Source organism: Anthonomus grandis, chromosome 4 (assembly GCF_022605725.1).
Source record: "Anthonomus grandis grandis chromosome 4, icAntGran1.3, whole genome shotgun sequence".
NCBI lineage: Eukaryota > Metazoa > Arthropoda > Insecta > Coleoptera > Curculionidae > Anthonomus > Anthonomus grandis.
In genome coordinates this window covers 38,764,838-38,779,928 of record NC_065549.1, presented here as the reverse complement: position 1 = coordinate 38,779,928, position 15,091 = coordinate 38,764,838, and the positions used below count along the sequence as shown (strand labels likewise).

General features: G+C 34.1%; 1 protein-coding gene across 1 annotated transcript in view; it reads right to left on the bottom strand.

The window, feature by feature from the left end:
- Window positions 1-15,091, bottom strand: part of LOC126734779 (axotactin) — a 158,588-nt gene that overhangs the window by 42,343 nt on the left and 101,154 nt on the right. Inside the window, exons 28-31 of the mRNA XM_050438502.1 lie at window positions 1,975-2,159; window positions 1,625-1,891; window positions 1,341-1,527; window positions 1,074-1,276 (exon numbers count right to left, since the gene is read on the bottom strand). Coding sequence (XP_050294459.1) covers window positions 1,074-1,276; window positions 1,341-1,527; window positions 1,625-1,891; window positions 1,975-2,159 — 842 coding nt within the window. The remainder of the gene's footprint in view (window positions 1-1,073; window positions 1,277-1,340; window positions 1,528-1,624; window positions 1,892-1,974; window positions 2,160-15,091) is intronic.

Genomic DNA, 15,091 nt, shown 5'->3' with positions numbered 1-15,091 from the left:
TGACAGCTATAGTCTCTTTTTAGAGGATCAACATTAGCCACTTTGAACTCAGCACTCCTACTTACAATATAATCTTGTATTGATACAATCCTACATTACGCATACCAATTTATAAAAAATATTTTCTTCTAGCAACTGCATCGAATAGAATGAATTTTTGAAATATCTTAGGGCATTTTATCGTTGATTTTCTGATAATTTCAAATCCATGTAGAAGGATATTTTTAATAACAAACCACTTATTTTTATTAAATATATATACGTATATTATTTTTTTAAAGAAGAAACAATTCAAGGTTAGAATGAAATGGATAAGGAAAAATATGTCATGGTGTTTACAAAACAGATTTTCGGATAAACAAAGGCAAGCAATGGCTAGACAATACTTTATACCTATGACCAATGTAAAATAGTAAACAGAACCTAAACAAATTATATTCGAGTTATTATTACGAAACATTGAGATGTACTGCAATTACAGGATGCAGAATTTAATACAAACCCTACAAGGCTTCTATCGAACTTAAAAAAAGCTTATACATTTTAGTCCGTACATTTTAATCAGGCATTAGCAAAGAGATACCTGTCTTTTCTGAAGTAATAAGTGACCATTTAATCGATATCGTAATCTAGGAATGAAAAAATAATAAAAGAACATTCGAAATTATTGTGTTAAGGGATTATCAAGCCACGAAGAGGCAATAACACCGGAAGCTAATAACTTCATCTCATATAAATGGGAATCCCCTTCCAAAAGAGTTTTCTGTCCGTTAAAAAATTCAAGTCGGAGAAAACTTTTATTATTGTAATTACAGATTATGAGGCCGGAAACTTTGGTCGGAAACTTAGCACTTATCATACCTTCACAAACAGTTCAAAGAGAAATATTACAAAACTTTAGGAGTAGATACAAACTAGCTTATTCTCTGAGATGAACTTTTTAGCAGTAAGCCTTATAATACAATGGTTATAAATAAAAAAACAAGCGGATTTTCTCCTGATATGCTAAAATACTTTATACCAGTTAACGAGCACATGCAGATCACATTTAAAAGCATATATATCGTGCTTACCAAAGATTTCCTATCAGCCAAAGAAACTTCACTTATAGAGCTCATGGGTGCCATGCGATTAAGGTTGTTATCTTTACTTACAACATTTGAGATATCTGTTTCTTCATCTGTCTGCTCCTCGTCTTCTTCTTCCTCTTCAATAGTCGGACTTAAAATTTCAGAAGTCTCGTCTGGCGTGTCCCAGGTTAACTCGCTTGCACTATCTAATATAGGAGACCAGTAACAATTAGATAAAAACTACTAGAGTTGTTCTATTAATATTTAAACCTCTAAAACTAATCCTCTTTTGGGGTTTTTCCCTTTTACTGTCTGCTCTCTTTAAAGGCAGTTCCTCCACTATAGGTGTCATCTCATTTTTTGTACCATTGGGAATACCATTACCATTTTGTTTTTCGGAAGTGTTCGGTGGTTCGCCATTTCTTTGTATTTTTTCCTTCAAATCTACAGATTCTGTCTAAATATTGCCAGGAAAAGAATAATTTATTATATCAGTAGGTTCGTTTCGTTCGTTTATTATATTTATTATATCAGTACGTTCGTTAGGCACTTACCGGTTTACTATTTTCTTGTAGCATGATGGCCGCCTGTTGTTTAGACATTAAAATATTTGCGTCAGTTTCAAACTCTTTTCGTTCTTTGTATCTTTTATTGGTGCGATAGACATCGTAGCTTATACAAATAAGTACGAGAACGAAAAACGATGCCAGCACTATTATTATAAGTTGTTCCACATTATCTTCCTCAACTTTGTCAGTTGCATAAAATGATGTGTAAAGAATTCGTTGCGGAGCGTCTTGGACCCAGGTTTTGTCCTTACCCTATGATATAAAAAAATGTAAATTAGTGTTCCAGATTTCAATATTAATTAATTTCAATCACTAACTTAACATTAAATTTATACCTGACTTATGTTTAAATTGGGAGTTCCAGGAGCTTTTTCATGTACAACATCGAAATCTGCACTACATTGAGCGCTTCTCACTCCATGCGAGTTTGACACGTTCACTTTTTCAGCTCCAGTTTTCGTAAATAGCATATATTCTTCCAAAGGTTTCATTACGTGTTCATTCACTTCAATAAAAATATCTAAAATAAAGAATAAGAATTCAATTTGTTTTACTTTGGATGGATTGGAGCTTTTGGATTTTGGAAGATTTTGATTCGATGAGTTTTAATGCTTTTTTTGACTAAGAAACGTGGCTTTAGCAGGATGGTGCCATATGACTGAAAAAATGCTCAATACTCAAATATTTATTTCCATAGGCTCATACAAATAAGTATCGGATAAGGTCAAAAAATAAAATTATAAGACCTAAACATACAACTTTTAACTTTTTAAAAAAGAAAGCTTTAAGAACAAACAATAAAAAATCCACAATTAACTAAAGACTAAGAATATAGGAAAACTACAGCTTTTAATAAACAAACAAATACGAATTATGGGAGTAAGGATGAGACGCTGCAATATAAATATTCTGTTACCGTATAAAAGCTCTATAAAGCTCCGCACGTGCGGAGCTATTTACATCTGTGGTGGGTACATCTAGACAAAGAATAGTCAGACAGGTTACGCTTTATATGCATGACCGAGTTGAAAATAAAAAGGCAAGGAAATGGCATAATTTTCAAGTCTGGAAAGAGTGTTCTACAAGAAAATGTATAAGGCTTAAATAAAATAGTTCTAATTATTTTTTTCTGAGCCGTAAGAACCTCATCACTTCTAGAACAGTTACCCCCTTATGCCATATGACAAACATGACTGGACATAACCATAGTAATAAAGAAGTATCAGGCTAATATCGATTTTATTACGTAACTGCCAGATCACATAGGCATAAATTGATAATTTCTTTAAAACCATATCTACATGATAAGACCAACTAAGATGTTCATCGATTAATATTCCTAATTACTTGACAACCTTATTTTCTTCTATGGTTTTGTTATGCATTTTAACAAGCAAGCTTTAATTCAAATTGGTAAAACTAAAAAATATTATTTCCGTTTTTGACTCATTAAGCACTAGGCCGCTCCTGCTACTGATAGTTATTTATCATTCGGTCAACTACCCCGGTTGAACCTCTAGATAGTTCTTCTAAGTCACCAGTCGACGTTGATATAACAACATCATCTGCAAACAAAATGCTACTCTGTGGGACACCACTAATATGAAGAGTGACATGAAGAACACAAAAATGAAGCTCTTCAAGAATTATTCCTTAATAAAGCGATTTTAAGAATACGGGGCTCTGACCTATCGACTCTGTATATATTTATGGGGTTACCTCATATGTAAGGTCTATGAACATAGTCTGGATCTATATTAGTAAATTAGAGAAAATATATGGGGGCAAATAATACTAATCTTAAGGGCAATATGTAGAACGGTTAGGGTTAACAGGTTAACAAACTATCAACGCCTTCTCATACCCATTGAGATCTCCCCACAAAGCCTGGAATCCACCGACATCATTAGCGATCGATGTTTGATTTTTTAATTTTATATTGTTTTGTAATAAGACTATATACGAAACTTATATATTGTGACCGCATACAATTTTTGTTTTATTGTACAAAGATTTATAGTATAGTATATATTTATGAGTATTTATATTTTGTTTTATGTATTGTGATCTTTTGTTTTGTTTATTTTTTGTAGTTTTTTTTTATTATTTTATTAGCTTTGTCTACTAAATTTGTTTGACAATAAAGCAGATTATTATTATGTTATGGAAACCAACTCGCGGTACATGCTTAAGATAGAGCAAGGGGAAAACCGACTGCTGAGAACCACAAACAATACTTTTATTCCAAACAGCCAAGTTGATAGAAATCTCCAATGAACGCCTACAATGTCTTCTTGACTATGATCTAAACCATGGTTGCACAGACTTATTAAGACTATATTATATATATACTATATATACTATATTATAGGGGCCACTCGAGCAAATCATGAACTGATGGCGGGCCGGCCGCCAGAAGTACAGGTAAATAAAGACAATAAAAAATTGATAATAATTTATTAAAATTGAAAAAGAATTTCTTAATTTGAAGCGTGGCACTGCATAGTGCTTACAATCTTTTATACATTTGGCTGAAATTTAGTTGTAGCAACACGTAAAACTGCTTCCAAACTTTCATTTGCAAGGCGGTTTCGATTTTTTGTTTTATTATTATTTAGTATTGAAAAAGTTTGTTCACATATATAGGTAGAACCAAATAAGCTGGTACATTTCAGAGCGTTTATGCGCAACTCTTTGTACATATTTTTATCAATGCAGCGGTAAAAGTTCAGCAAGTCTCCTTCGTTGAATTTGTCGCGTAAATCTTGATCATTTTAAATGTCATTAATTTCTAACTGCATCAACTTTGGCGCATTTTTAATTGAAATTGTGAAAGAATTGCTGAATATGTCCAACAGAGGTTTTACTTTTTAAACTCCGAAAATATGTTTTGAAAAGATTGAATCAAAATATCTAGGTTTTCTACACATCTGAAATTAATCGCAGTTTTGTTGAATTTTCAAATGATTTGTAATGTCAACTAAAAAAGTCAAATCACACAACCAATCAGGATTTTTAAGTTCCGAACATCCCTTTGCTTTTCCGCCAGAAATATTCCAATTTCTTCTATTAAATTTAGAAATCGTTCCAATGTCAATCCACGACTTAGCTACCTTACTTCTGTATAATACAGTAAATCTCCGTATTCGCTTTCGATGTCATCAAGGAATTGTTTGAATTGTCTGTAATTAAGTCCTCGTGATTTTATGAAATTCACAGTCGAAACTACCACTTTTATGGCATTTTGAAATTCATTTTTTTTAGAACAGAGGGCTTCTTGGTGTATAATGCTGAAACGTGTGAATGGACTGATCGTTAAATAAACACTACTTAAAAAATGAACGTAGGTTATATTTGCTGGTTTTAACAAATTTCGTATAAAATTCGTTTACACAATACGGATAAATGCGTTAACTTCGCTTGCCGAAAACGGTGTGTGTTTCGTTCGGCTTCACAGAGCTCGCCAGCGTTGAGACCTTTTTCTAGTCGTCGGTTTCGCCAGGGACGTACTGAACATGCCCCCCGTCTTGAAAGGGTACACTTTCAACAGGCAATGGACACAATCGGGTAACTGCTCGGGACAACATACCATCTTGCGTTTGCAAATAGGCAACTCGAGATACTCCGTCCTTTCCGCTGATAAGGTTAATTACTCTTCCAAGACGCCATCGCATAGGAGGTAATGAATTGTCTTTTATTAACACTAACTGTCCAATGTTGAGGCTGCCAGTAGATCTTTTCCATTTATTTCTGAGCTGCATCTCACTTATGTACTCTCGGTGCCATCTGTTCCAGAATTGTTCATGAATTTTCTGCAAAAGTTGGTACTGAGAAAGTCGGTTGTCGGGTAAATGAATGACTGATGGTTCCAATACGTTTAAAGTAGATCTTCCGATGAGGAAATGTGAAGGTGTGAGAGCGGAGAAATCATCGGGGTTGGAACTTAAAGGACATATAGGACGGGAATTTAACACGCCTTCGACACGAATAAGCATTGTCTGAAAATCAAAAAGAAACAACGTATATGACCCCAAAACTCTTTTAAGGTGATGTTTTAGGCTCTTAACACCCGCCTCCCATATGCCTCCAAAATGGGGCGAATTCGCGGGAATAAAGTGCCACTTTATTCCAATGTTCGCTATTGATTCTGCAATAATTGAATTGTTTTCTTGTAGAAATTTGCCCAATAATTGAATTTCTTTATTTGACCTGGTAAAATTAGTCCCATTGTCGGAAAATACTTCCAAAGGTTTTCCACGACGATTAATGAACCTGTAAAACGCTTGTAGAAAATCCTCGGAACTTAATGATAAAACCATTTCAAGATGTATGGCTCTTGTGCTGAAACAAACAAACACTGCGACCCAGCACTTTATGACCTTACATCCTCTGCCGCGTCTATCTTTTATTAAATAAGGACCTGAATAATCGACTCCGGTTTTGACGAACGGCAAAGCTGCTTGAACCCGTGACACAGGCAAATCTCCCATAATGGGCTGATAATTATTGGAATCGTATCTAGCGCACCTTACGCAATCGTGAACTACCTTCCGAACAAGACTGCGACCAGAAATAGGCCAAAAGTTATCACGAAGGTGCGATAATAAAAGTTGCGGTCCAGCATGCATCAAATTGTCATGTTCGAATTTTGCGACTAATTTTGTTAAATGGTGATGCGGTGATAAGAGTATGGGATATTTTTTCGAGTATGAATAATTTGAGTTTGACAGTCTCCCTCCAACTCTTATGAGGTCATCATCATCCAAGAACGGATTAAGACTTAGAATTTTGCTATTAGATGATAATTGTCGTTTTTTCGATAAAATAAAGTAATCCTCAGGAAAAGATTCTATTTGCACAACCTTAAGAATTTTAGTAAAACTCGTATTGATTTCAGCTACGGTTAAATGGGTAAATACCCGATCTTTTGGTGGCTTTTTGCAATTCTCATAGAAACGAAAGATATAGGCTGCGGTTCGTTTTAAACGAACAAGACTTGAAAAACGTTCGAATGGAAAACTCCTGTTAGGAATTGTGGATATAAATGAACAGATTCGAATTTCTGGTAAATCCTTATTTGCATAAATATTGACAGGCCAATCCCTTTCATCACCTAAAAGCCATTTAGGGCCATGCCACTACATGTCTGAATTGATTAAATTTGCTGGACGTACACCTCGCGAAACTAGATCTGCCGGCTTAAAAAATTTATCCGATTTTTGTTTTTAAAAAAAATAAATACATAAATTTGTGTTTTATTTAATTTTAGGATATTTTTTCTTTTTTTTTTAAGTGTTTTAGGTATTTTATGTTAAAGTAATTTTTTTTTACTGCATTTTTCTTTCTTTACTTGGTAAAATGTCTGTCACAGAAAGCGAAGAATTTAAATTGTTGGTAAAAAAACGAGGCTCTATAAAGGGCAGTTTTTGAAAAATATGTAAAATTATTTGAAAGCCAACAAGCAGGCGTCCAAACAGTTGAGCGTGTTAAGGTCCTTGAGTTGGAACAACGAATACGCGATGCTGAGTTTTTGTTAGTAACTTTTGATGATATTCAAAACGACGTTGAATTAAATTGCGATGACCTTGATTCTCAGCTGTCAGAACGCGAGGAATTTCATACACGATATTATGTTAGTATATCGCTAGCAAAAACAATATACGAAAAATTTAATTTAAAAAAAGACGACCCAGTAATCGACCTCGATTTAGTATCTAATCATTCAGCAAGTCAGTCTAATGCCGATATTTCTGAAGGTATTAAATTGCCAGAAATAAAATTGCCAAAATTTGATGGCTCATTTCAAACGTGGCTAGATTTCCGGGATATTTTCGCTTCCCTTATTCATGAAAATCCCAAAATTAATGGAATTCAAAAATTTCACTATATTTATGGGCCTCTCTGGTTGGTTCCGCTACACAGGTTATACAGTCTATATAATTTTGCGCGGCAAATTATGGAATCGCCTGGAAAACTTTATGCGATCGTTTTAACAATTCGAACCTTTTAATCCAAAACCACATTGGTGCAATTTTTAATATAAATGCACTATCTACTGAGTCAGCAGCTAAGATTCGAGATTTAAGCGACAATCTTTTTAAGCATTTGAATTCTTTAAATCAATTAGGTGAGCCCACTGAACATTGGGACACTTTGATTATATACGTCATATCAAGTAAGTTAGACCATAATACAGCCCGCGAATGGGAAAGAATACGTGCGAAACAAAAGAATTCGTGTACTTTAGAGTTTTTCAAAAACTTTCTAAAAGAACGGGCAGATTTGCTTGAAAATATGGAAATGAATCTCCATAAAAATAAATACGAACGCGATAATGAAGTACGATCAAATACGCGCGACAACCGTGTTGTGAATCGCGAAAATAATTTCTCTTTTTTCGAACTTTATTCGAAAAGATAGAAGACAATAATGTTTCTTATAATTCATATGGAGTTAAACCAAAAACTTATGTTTGTTTTTTATGTAAACAAAATCACAGTCTTTTTTACTGTCCTGATTTCTTGAAATTTTCTATATTTGATAGAATAAATAAAGTAAAAGAATTACATTTATGTAATAACTGTTTACGTCCAAATCATTCGACAAAAGATTGTAAATGGACAGGCTGTAAACTATGCGGAGCTAAACATAATACCATTCTTCATATTTCGAAAGAAAAAACGGCAACTTTCAGTGCGCAGTCTCCAGAAAGTGATACGGTTGTTCACCAAAATTCAAGTTGCAATCTTTCTGCGTCAGAAAATGCTCTTTTGTGTACGGCCGTTGTAAATGTTCAAAATGTTGACGGTGAATTCATTAATGCCCGAATACTGCTTGATTCAGGGTCGCAATCAAGTTATATAACTTATGAACTCTATAAAAAATTGAATTTACCAAAAATCAAGACGAATTTAACCATATCTGGTATAAACGGTAAAATTTCTCATGCGACGGAAAAATGTTTTTTAAAAGTTCGTTCTACCATAAATACATATTGTTTTGATCTGGCATGTTTTATTATAGAAAAAATCACAAATGATTTACCCGATACGTTAATAAGTCGTGACAGATTGAATATTCCTTCACATATTCAATTAGCTGATCCTCATTTTGAAAGACCTCAAAAGATTGACATGTTAATCGGTGCAGAAGTTTTTTGGAATCTTTTGAGTGAAGGCAAGATCCTTTTATTAAAACACGGGCCAGTTTTACAAAATACTCATCTCGGATGGGTCGTAACGGGTCCTTTAGATTCGTCGTACCATTCAATTTCACATAAAACTCGATGCAATTTAAGTAAAAATATTATTTTACAAAATCAATTGTCAAAATTTTGGGAAGTAGAGGAAATTTCTCAGAAAAATCCATGGTCGGTCGAGGAAGTATTATGCGAAAAACATTTCATGGAAAATTTGGAATTCTCCCCTGAGGGAAGATACGTGGTTTCTTTTCCGTTAAAAGATTCTCCGTGCAAACTCGGTAACTCTCGCGAAACAGCTATCAAGCGACTGGTTAGTTTAGAACGAAAACTTTTTTTTAACGAGACTTTTCGAAAAATGTATAATGATTTCTTACGCGAGTACGAAGAGCTTGGTCACATGACCGAAGTTTCGGATCAAGTTTCCGATAATGCACCTGACTACTATCTGCCACATCACGGGGTACTTAGAGAATCAAGCTCGAGTACTAAATTGAGGGTAGTCAATAATTTGCAGATGGTAGGCCCGGTAATACAGTCAGATTTACTTTCGATCATATTGAGATTTCGTATGCGACCCTTTGTTTTATCTGGTGATATACATATGATGTATCGTCAAGTCTTAATTAAACCAGAGCAAAGGCGTTTGCAAAAAATTGTGTGGCGGTCTAACCCGAACGAATCGATAAAAACGTACGAATTAAACACGGTCATATACGGTACTACATCGGGTTCGTTTTTAGCAATACGAAGCTTATGCGAGGTAGCGAATGAGTGTTCGGATGAATTTTCTGAAATTGCTAAAATCATCAAAAATGACATGTACGTCGATGATTTGCTAACAAGTTTAGATTCGATTGAACAAGCAAAGTTAATTGTCAAAAAACTTCCTGAAATTTTGTTAAAGCGAGGCTTTGAAATGCGAAAACGGAAGTCCAATAGTGAGGAAGTCTTAAAGGATCTCAAAAATGAGCAATCAGAGAATATAATCGAATTTTCTGAAAATAAAGACAATAATAGCAAAATTTTAGGTCTTCTTTGGTCTTCCAATCAAGATATCCTCACTTACAAAATATCTCTTCCACACAAAGGAAATACAAAAAAAATTACAAAACGTGTCATCTTGTCAAAAATTGCGTCCATATTTGATCCCTTAGGTTTGACTTCACCTTGCATTATAATCGCGAAGGTTTTAATGCAAAAACTTTAGGCTGAGAACCTTACATGGGATCAGCCACTTCCTAAACGAATTCTTGATTCCTGGTTGGAATTTTCATCCGAGTTAGATATTCTAAATAAAATTCTTATTGAACGTAAAGTTATCTGTGAGCAACCCATCTCTATTTCTTTACATGGATTCTCTGACGCTTCAGAGTCTAGTTATGGAGCATGCGTATATGTTTTATCAAAAAATTCTAAAAACAAAACGGTTTGCAATTTACTATTCTCCAAATCAAAGGTAGCACCATTAAAAACGTTGACAATGCCGAGGTAAGAATTATGCGCAGCCTTTATTTTGTCTCAAATTATGACAAAGGCATTAAATGCGTTAGATATTAAGTTTGATAAGATAATTTGTTGGTCAGATTCAACTATTGTACTTGGGTGGTTACGGTCAACACCGAGTTTACTAAAACCTTTCGTGAGTAATCGAATTGCTGAAATACAAAACTATTCGTTTAAGTGGAGACATGTACCCACCAAGGACAATCCGGCTCGAAGGACCATGAAACGTGTGAATGGACTGATCGTTAAATAAACACTACTTAAAAAATGAACGTAGGTTATATTTGCTGGTTTTAACAAATTTCGTATAAAATTCGTTTACACAATACGGATAAATGCGTTAACTTCGCTTGCCGAAAACGGTGTGTGTTTCGTTCGGCTTCACAGAGCTCGCCAGCGTTGAGACCTTTTTCTAGTCGTCGGTTTCGCCAGGGACGTACTGAACAAATGCAGTGAAACTGCATGAGATCTTCAGCGTTAATTTTTTTTCTTGCAGATGCTTTTTCAGCACAGTAACTAGCCCGGAATTGACACCAATCATCGAAGAAGCACCGTCAGTCACAACTCTCGATAATTTTGATAAGTTCAAATCAGTTTTTGAACACTCATCAAAAAGTATATTGAGTATATCTATGATCTTTTTTATGGTTTTTTCAATAAATTGTTCCGCAATATTACCTGACAAAGACATAATTCGTCTTTGGATAGTCATACGATTCAGTTGAATTTCCTTAAACTTTTTTGCTGCTTCTGGACACATTTTCTTAGCGGCAATTTCTAAGCATTCTTTTACAAAATCGCCATTATTGAAGGCGCGACTTCGCTTTGCTATCATTAGAGAAATTTCATTCTGTTGTCTTCTTTTCTTGCCGACATTTCTTGCTGACCAATAAGCTCCCGTTTTATAAAGACAACATTTTTTGCTTTCTTAATTCGCCTGTAAACTTGGTAAAAGAAGCATGCTGCGTTTCATAATGCCTTTTTACATTATATTCCTTTGCAATCGCAACAGAATTCTTGCAAATTAAACAAGCGACTTTGTTTAATTTGCAAGAATTGCGACTGCCAATTTTCATCTTTAACATTACGTTTTTTACTAGGTTCTGGCTTCTGCATGTTGCGTTTTAATTTTGGGACGATTAACGCAGCACCTAAAAACAATTATAGTACTTATTTAATTACCCATCCTTTTTTAATTAATCAAAAATAATTGATTAAATAGTATTCCTCAGAAATTTTAATATTTTAATACAGATTTTATATCTAAAATAATGACGTAGTTATTACAGTTAGAGAAATTCTGAAAAAAAATAGTAATTTATTTGTTTAATTTTAATATTTGGCCAAAATTAAAGGTAAATTTGATTAAAATCGATTAAATAGGTAGAGAAACACTTATTAATAACAGAGTTTTACTTACGATTTCACAATTCAATTATACACGGCAGTTGACAGGTTAACACTGCAACAGGAAATTTACGTTGATTGTGGATCAAAATATATGACACTGGCTAGTCGAGTTAAAATCTACACTAGTACTGCCTTCTCAAAATACTATTAAACTGCACTTATTCTCAATCACTTATTACTTCGCTTTGTATTTTCGCGCTTACTTCTTTCTGTTGATACTTGACTCAAATTAAAACCGAACTGTCGGTCGCTGCGGTTAGCGTGGCTTTTATACCGCGCATACGACTCTAGAAGCTTCGTCTATCCACCTACGAGAGCAATCGGGAATTCGGAACTATTGCTATCTCGCTTGCTCATCTCGCGCTAGAAAAGGCGGCAAGTGTTACTTGACTTAGAATTTTTGAGCGCTAGACTCAAATAGCGCGCGCGCGAGATTCAAATTACTTTTCGAACATTTTTTTTTAATTTTATCTGGGATAGAATTCAATATTTTTCGAATGTACAAGAGTATTATTTTTGCTGTCGGCGGGCCACCAGTATTCGACCAGCGGGCCGCGGTCGGTGCATCCATGATCTAGTCTAGACGATGAGCCATTTACTGACGACGAAGATATTAATTTATTTGAACAAGAATAATTTGAAAAAACGATATATTCGGTTAACAGAAATAGACAGGACTATCAGACCTAGCAGATCCCGTAAGCACAAGAACCGAAGCATAGATAAAAGAGGTTTAAACAAAACGAAAATGGCGACGGGCCGGCAAGCATAAAATTATTTATTCGAATCAATTCATTCGTTGTTCGTCGGTCATGTCCGTGAAAATTTTGTGTTGTGCATAGCGCCATCTAACAGGTTGGAATTAAATATTATATCGAACATTTTTTGCAATAAGAGATCGCAGGGTATGGACCGAAGGAACATCTGCTAGAGAAGCCAGGATTATTTTAACGGACAGCATTTGTTGAGAATATTATATACAGGATATCCAAAAAATAATAGTAAATATTTTTATTTTTAACAGCAGATTCCTCTTAAAAAAAATGAGGTTAAGTTAAATTTTCCTAGTCCGAAAGTCAAAGACAACCAAGAGACAAGGCGTTAAACTTAATGTAATTTTTTTGTATTTTTGGCTATACATTTAGAATTTTTGTTCGTTTTTAACAAAATTTGGGATATGGTTTTCTCTTTATATGACAAATAAAAATTAACCTTTTTTTAAATCATGTCATAGAGAGTGCCACTAGCAATATTTTGATATGTCTAAGATTCCGTATATTTAAACTTCTTTATGCTTGGCATAATTTAGTTTTTTATTTGAAATATGCATTGTGTAAACAGTTTTGCTTAAAAAAGGTATACTTGAAAATTTTTAATACGACTAACCCTTTTCGAGATATTTAAAAACGAATGTTATACGAGTACGAGATATGTTAAAAACGAACATTAAATGCTAAAATACATTGGGTGGAATGCATAAAAAGTAGTATATGCTAATGCTTCAAGTATGTACTACATTTCTAAAGTTTATACTACACTAATGAAGCATTTACTACTCTCTGTAGCATATACTACTATGTACGCGATACATAGAAGAAGGTGCTATGCTTTGGAAGTATCTACTAGTTATAGTAGTATTTACTACAGTTTAAATGATGTGCATCGTCAAAAAGTATACAAACAAAGAAGAGAATACAATATTGACGATTTATATCGAAAATTATTTAGGTAATTACCATAAATTTAATAGATTTTTCTATCCCAATCATCTAATCACGCTTTGGTATTTTAGATTTAACAGAGAAAATGTAGAGTGGCTTGGACATTATTTTCTCCAAGATAATAATGGACCGGTGGAAACAAGGGGTGGAGCCCTGTCACCGACTCGGAATATAGAGGTTTTTTTCAGAAGTTTAGGTGTTTCTAGTAAATTAACTTTGTAATTTGAAAAATGTAAATAACTTTTCTTACAGGAGATCCTAGATTTCAGCAAGGAGTTGGTGTTGATCTAGACGTCAATCAAAGCACTGTGTCCAGAACCTTAGCCACGGTATCTAAAGCAATTTATTCAAAAAGAAACAATTGGAAGTTCGCCAACACTAACGAATTGCTTAGAGTTGCTATTAATGAGGGAGCACGTGGTGAGCGAATGCCCAGGGTTATAGGTGTTATTGACTGTACCCATATAAAAATAACAAAACCATCTATTTACGGTGATGAATACGTGAACAGAAAAGGGGTATGCTCAATAAATGTTTAAGCTACTTGTAATGCCCGAGAAATGTTTACAAGTGTGGATGCATCTTCGCCAGGCTCCGTACACGATAGTCGAATTTGGCGAAACTCCATAGTGCATGGAATTATGTATAATAATGTGCACGATGCAGCTTTATTAGGTAATGAAGGATATGGTGTTGCCCCGTGGTTATTGACTCCATATAAAAATCCAACTACACCAATGCAAGCAAATTATAATTTAATCCATGCAAAGGAACGATGTGTCATAGAGCGCTGCTTGGGTCAGTTAAAACAGCGTTTTCCAATGCTCCAGTATAATTTTCGCCTAAAAACTGAAAACATTCCGGAACATATTGTGAGTGCATTATTTGTACTTCACAATATAGCTAAATATCTACAAGATCCATACCATGATTTTGATCGAATTGAGATGGAAGTTCAGCATCCCAATGAACTAATGCCAGAGGGTAATCAAGCACAAATTCGAAATCAAGGTACACAGCGCAGAAATGAAGTTGCTGAGTTTTTATTTCGTAATGATAACTAACATACCTAATAATTTAAGTTATTATTATTATTATTATTATTATGATAATTATATACTAAATAGATAAGTTATGAAATGTTCAATAATAAACTAAGTATAAAAAAGTAACAACTAAATAAACTAATTATTTCAATTTTAAGTTTGTGACAAAATATCAAACTATAAAAGAAATAAATGGATACTACACCTCATATTATATTTAAATTCATACGTAAATTTTATATTCCTGTTAATAATCCAACATGTCCCGCCTAATTAAATGGTCAACTACCTGCCCACCAGCTTTGGCAAAATTTACTAATGCAATCGCGGCCCATTTCTGAGCTTCGGCTGAAGACTGTTGAGCTCGAGAAGCAGAAATTTGGGCTTCAGCTGCTTCAATTTATTTTCGTAGACAGGTCTTTTATAGTTAAATAAGTGTCTCCTCCTTATCAGCTGCTTTAGAACCTTTAGGTGTCATGACTTTAACTTGTTTGGAGCCAAATTTAGAACTGAGGAAGTCTGAGAATCTTCACTGTTTTGGAAGGAAACATCAATCTCATTGCTTACATCG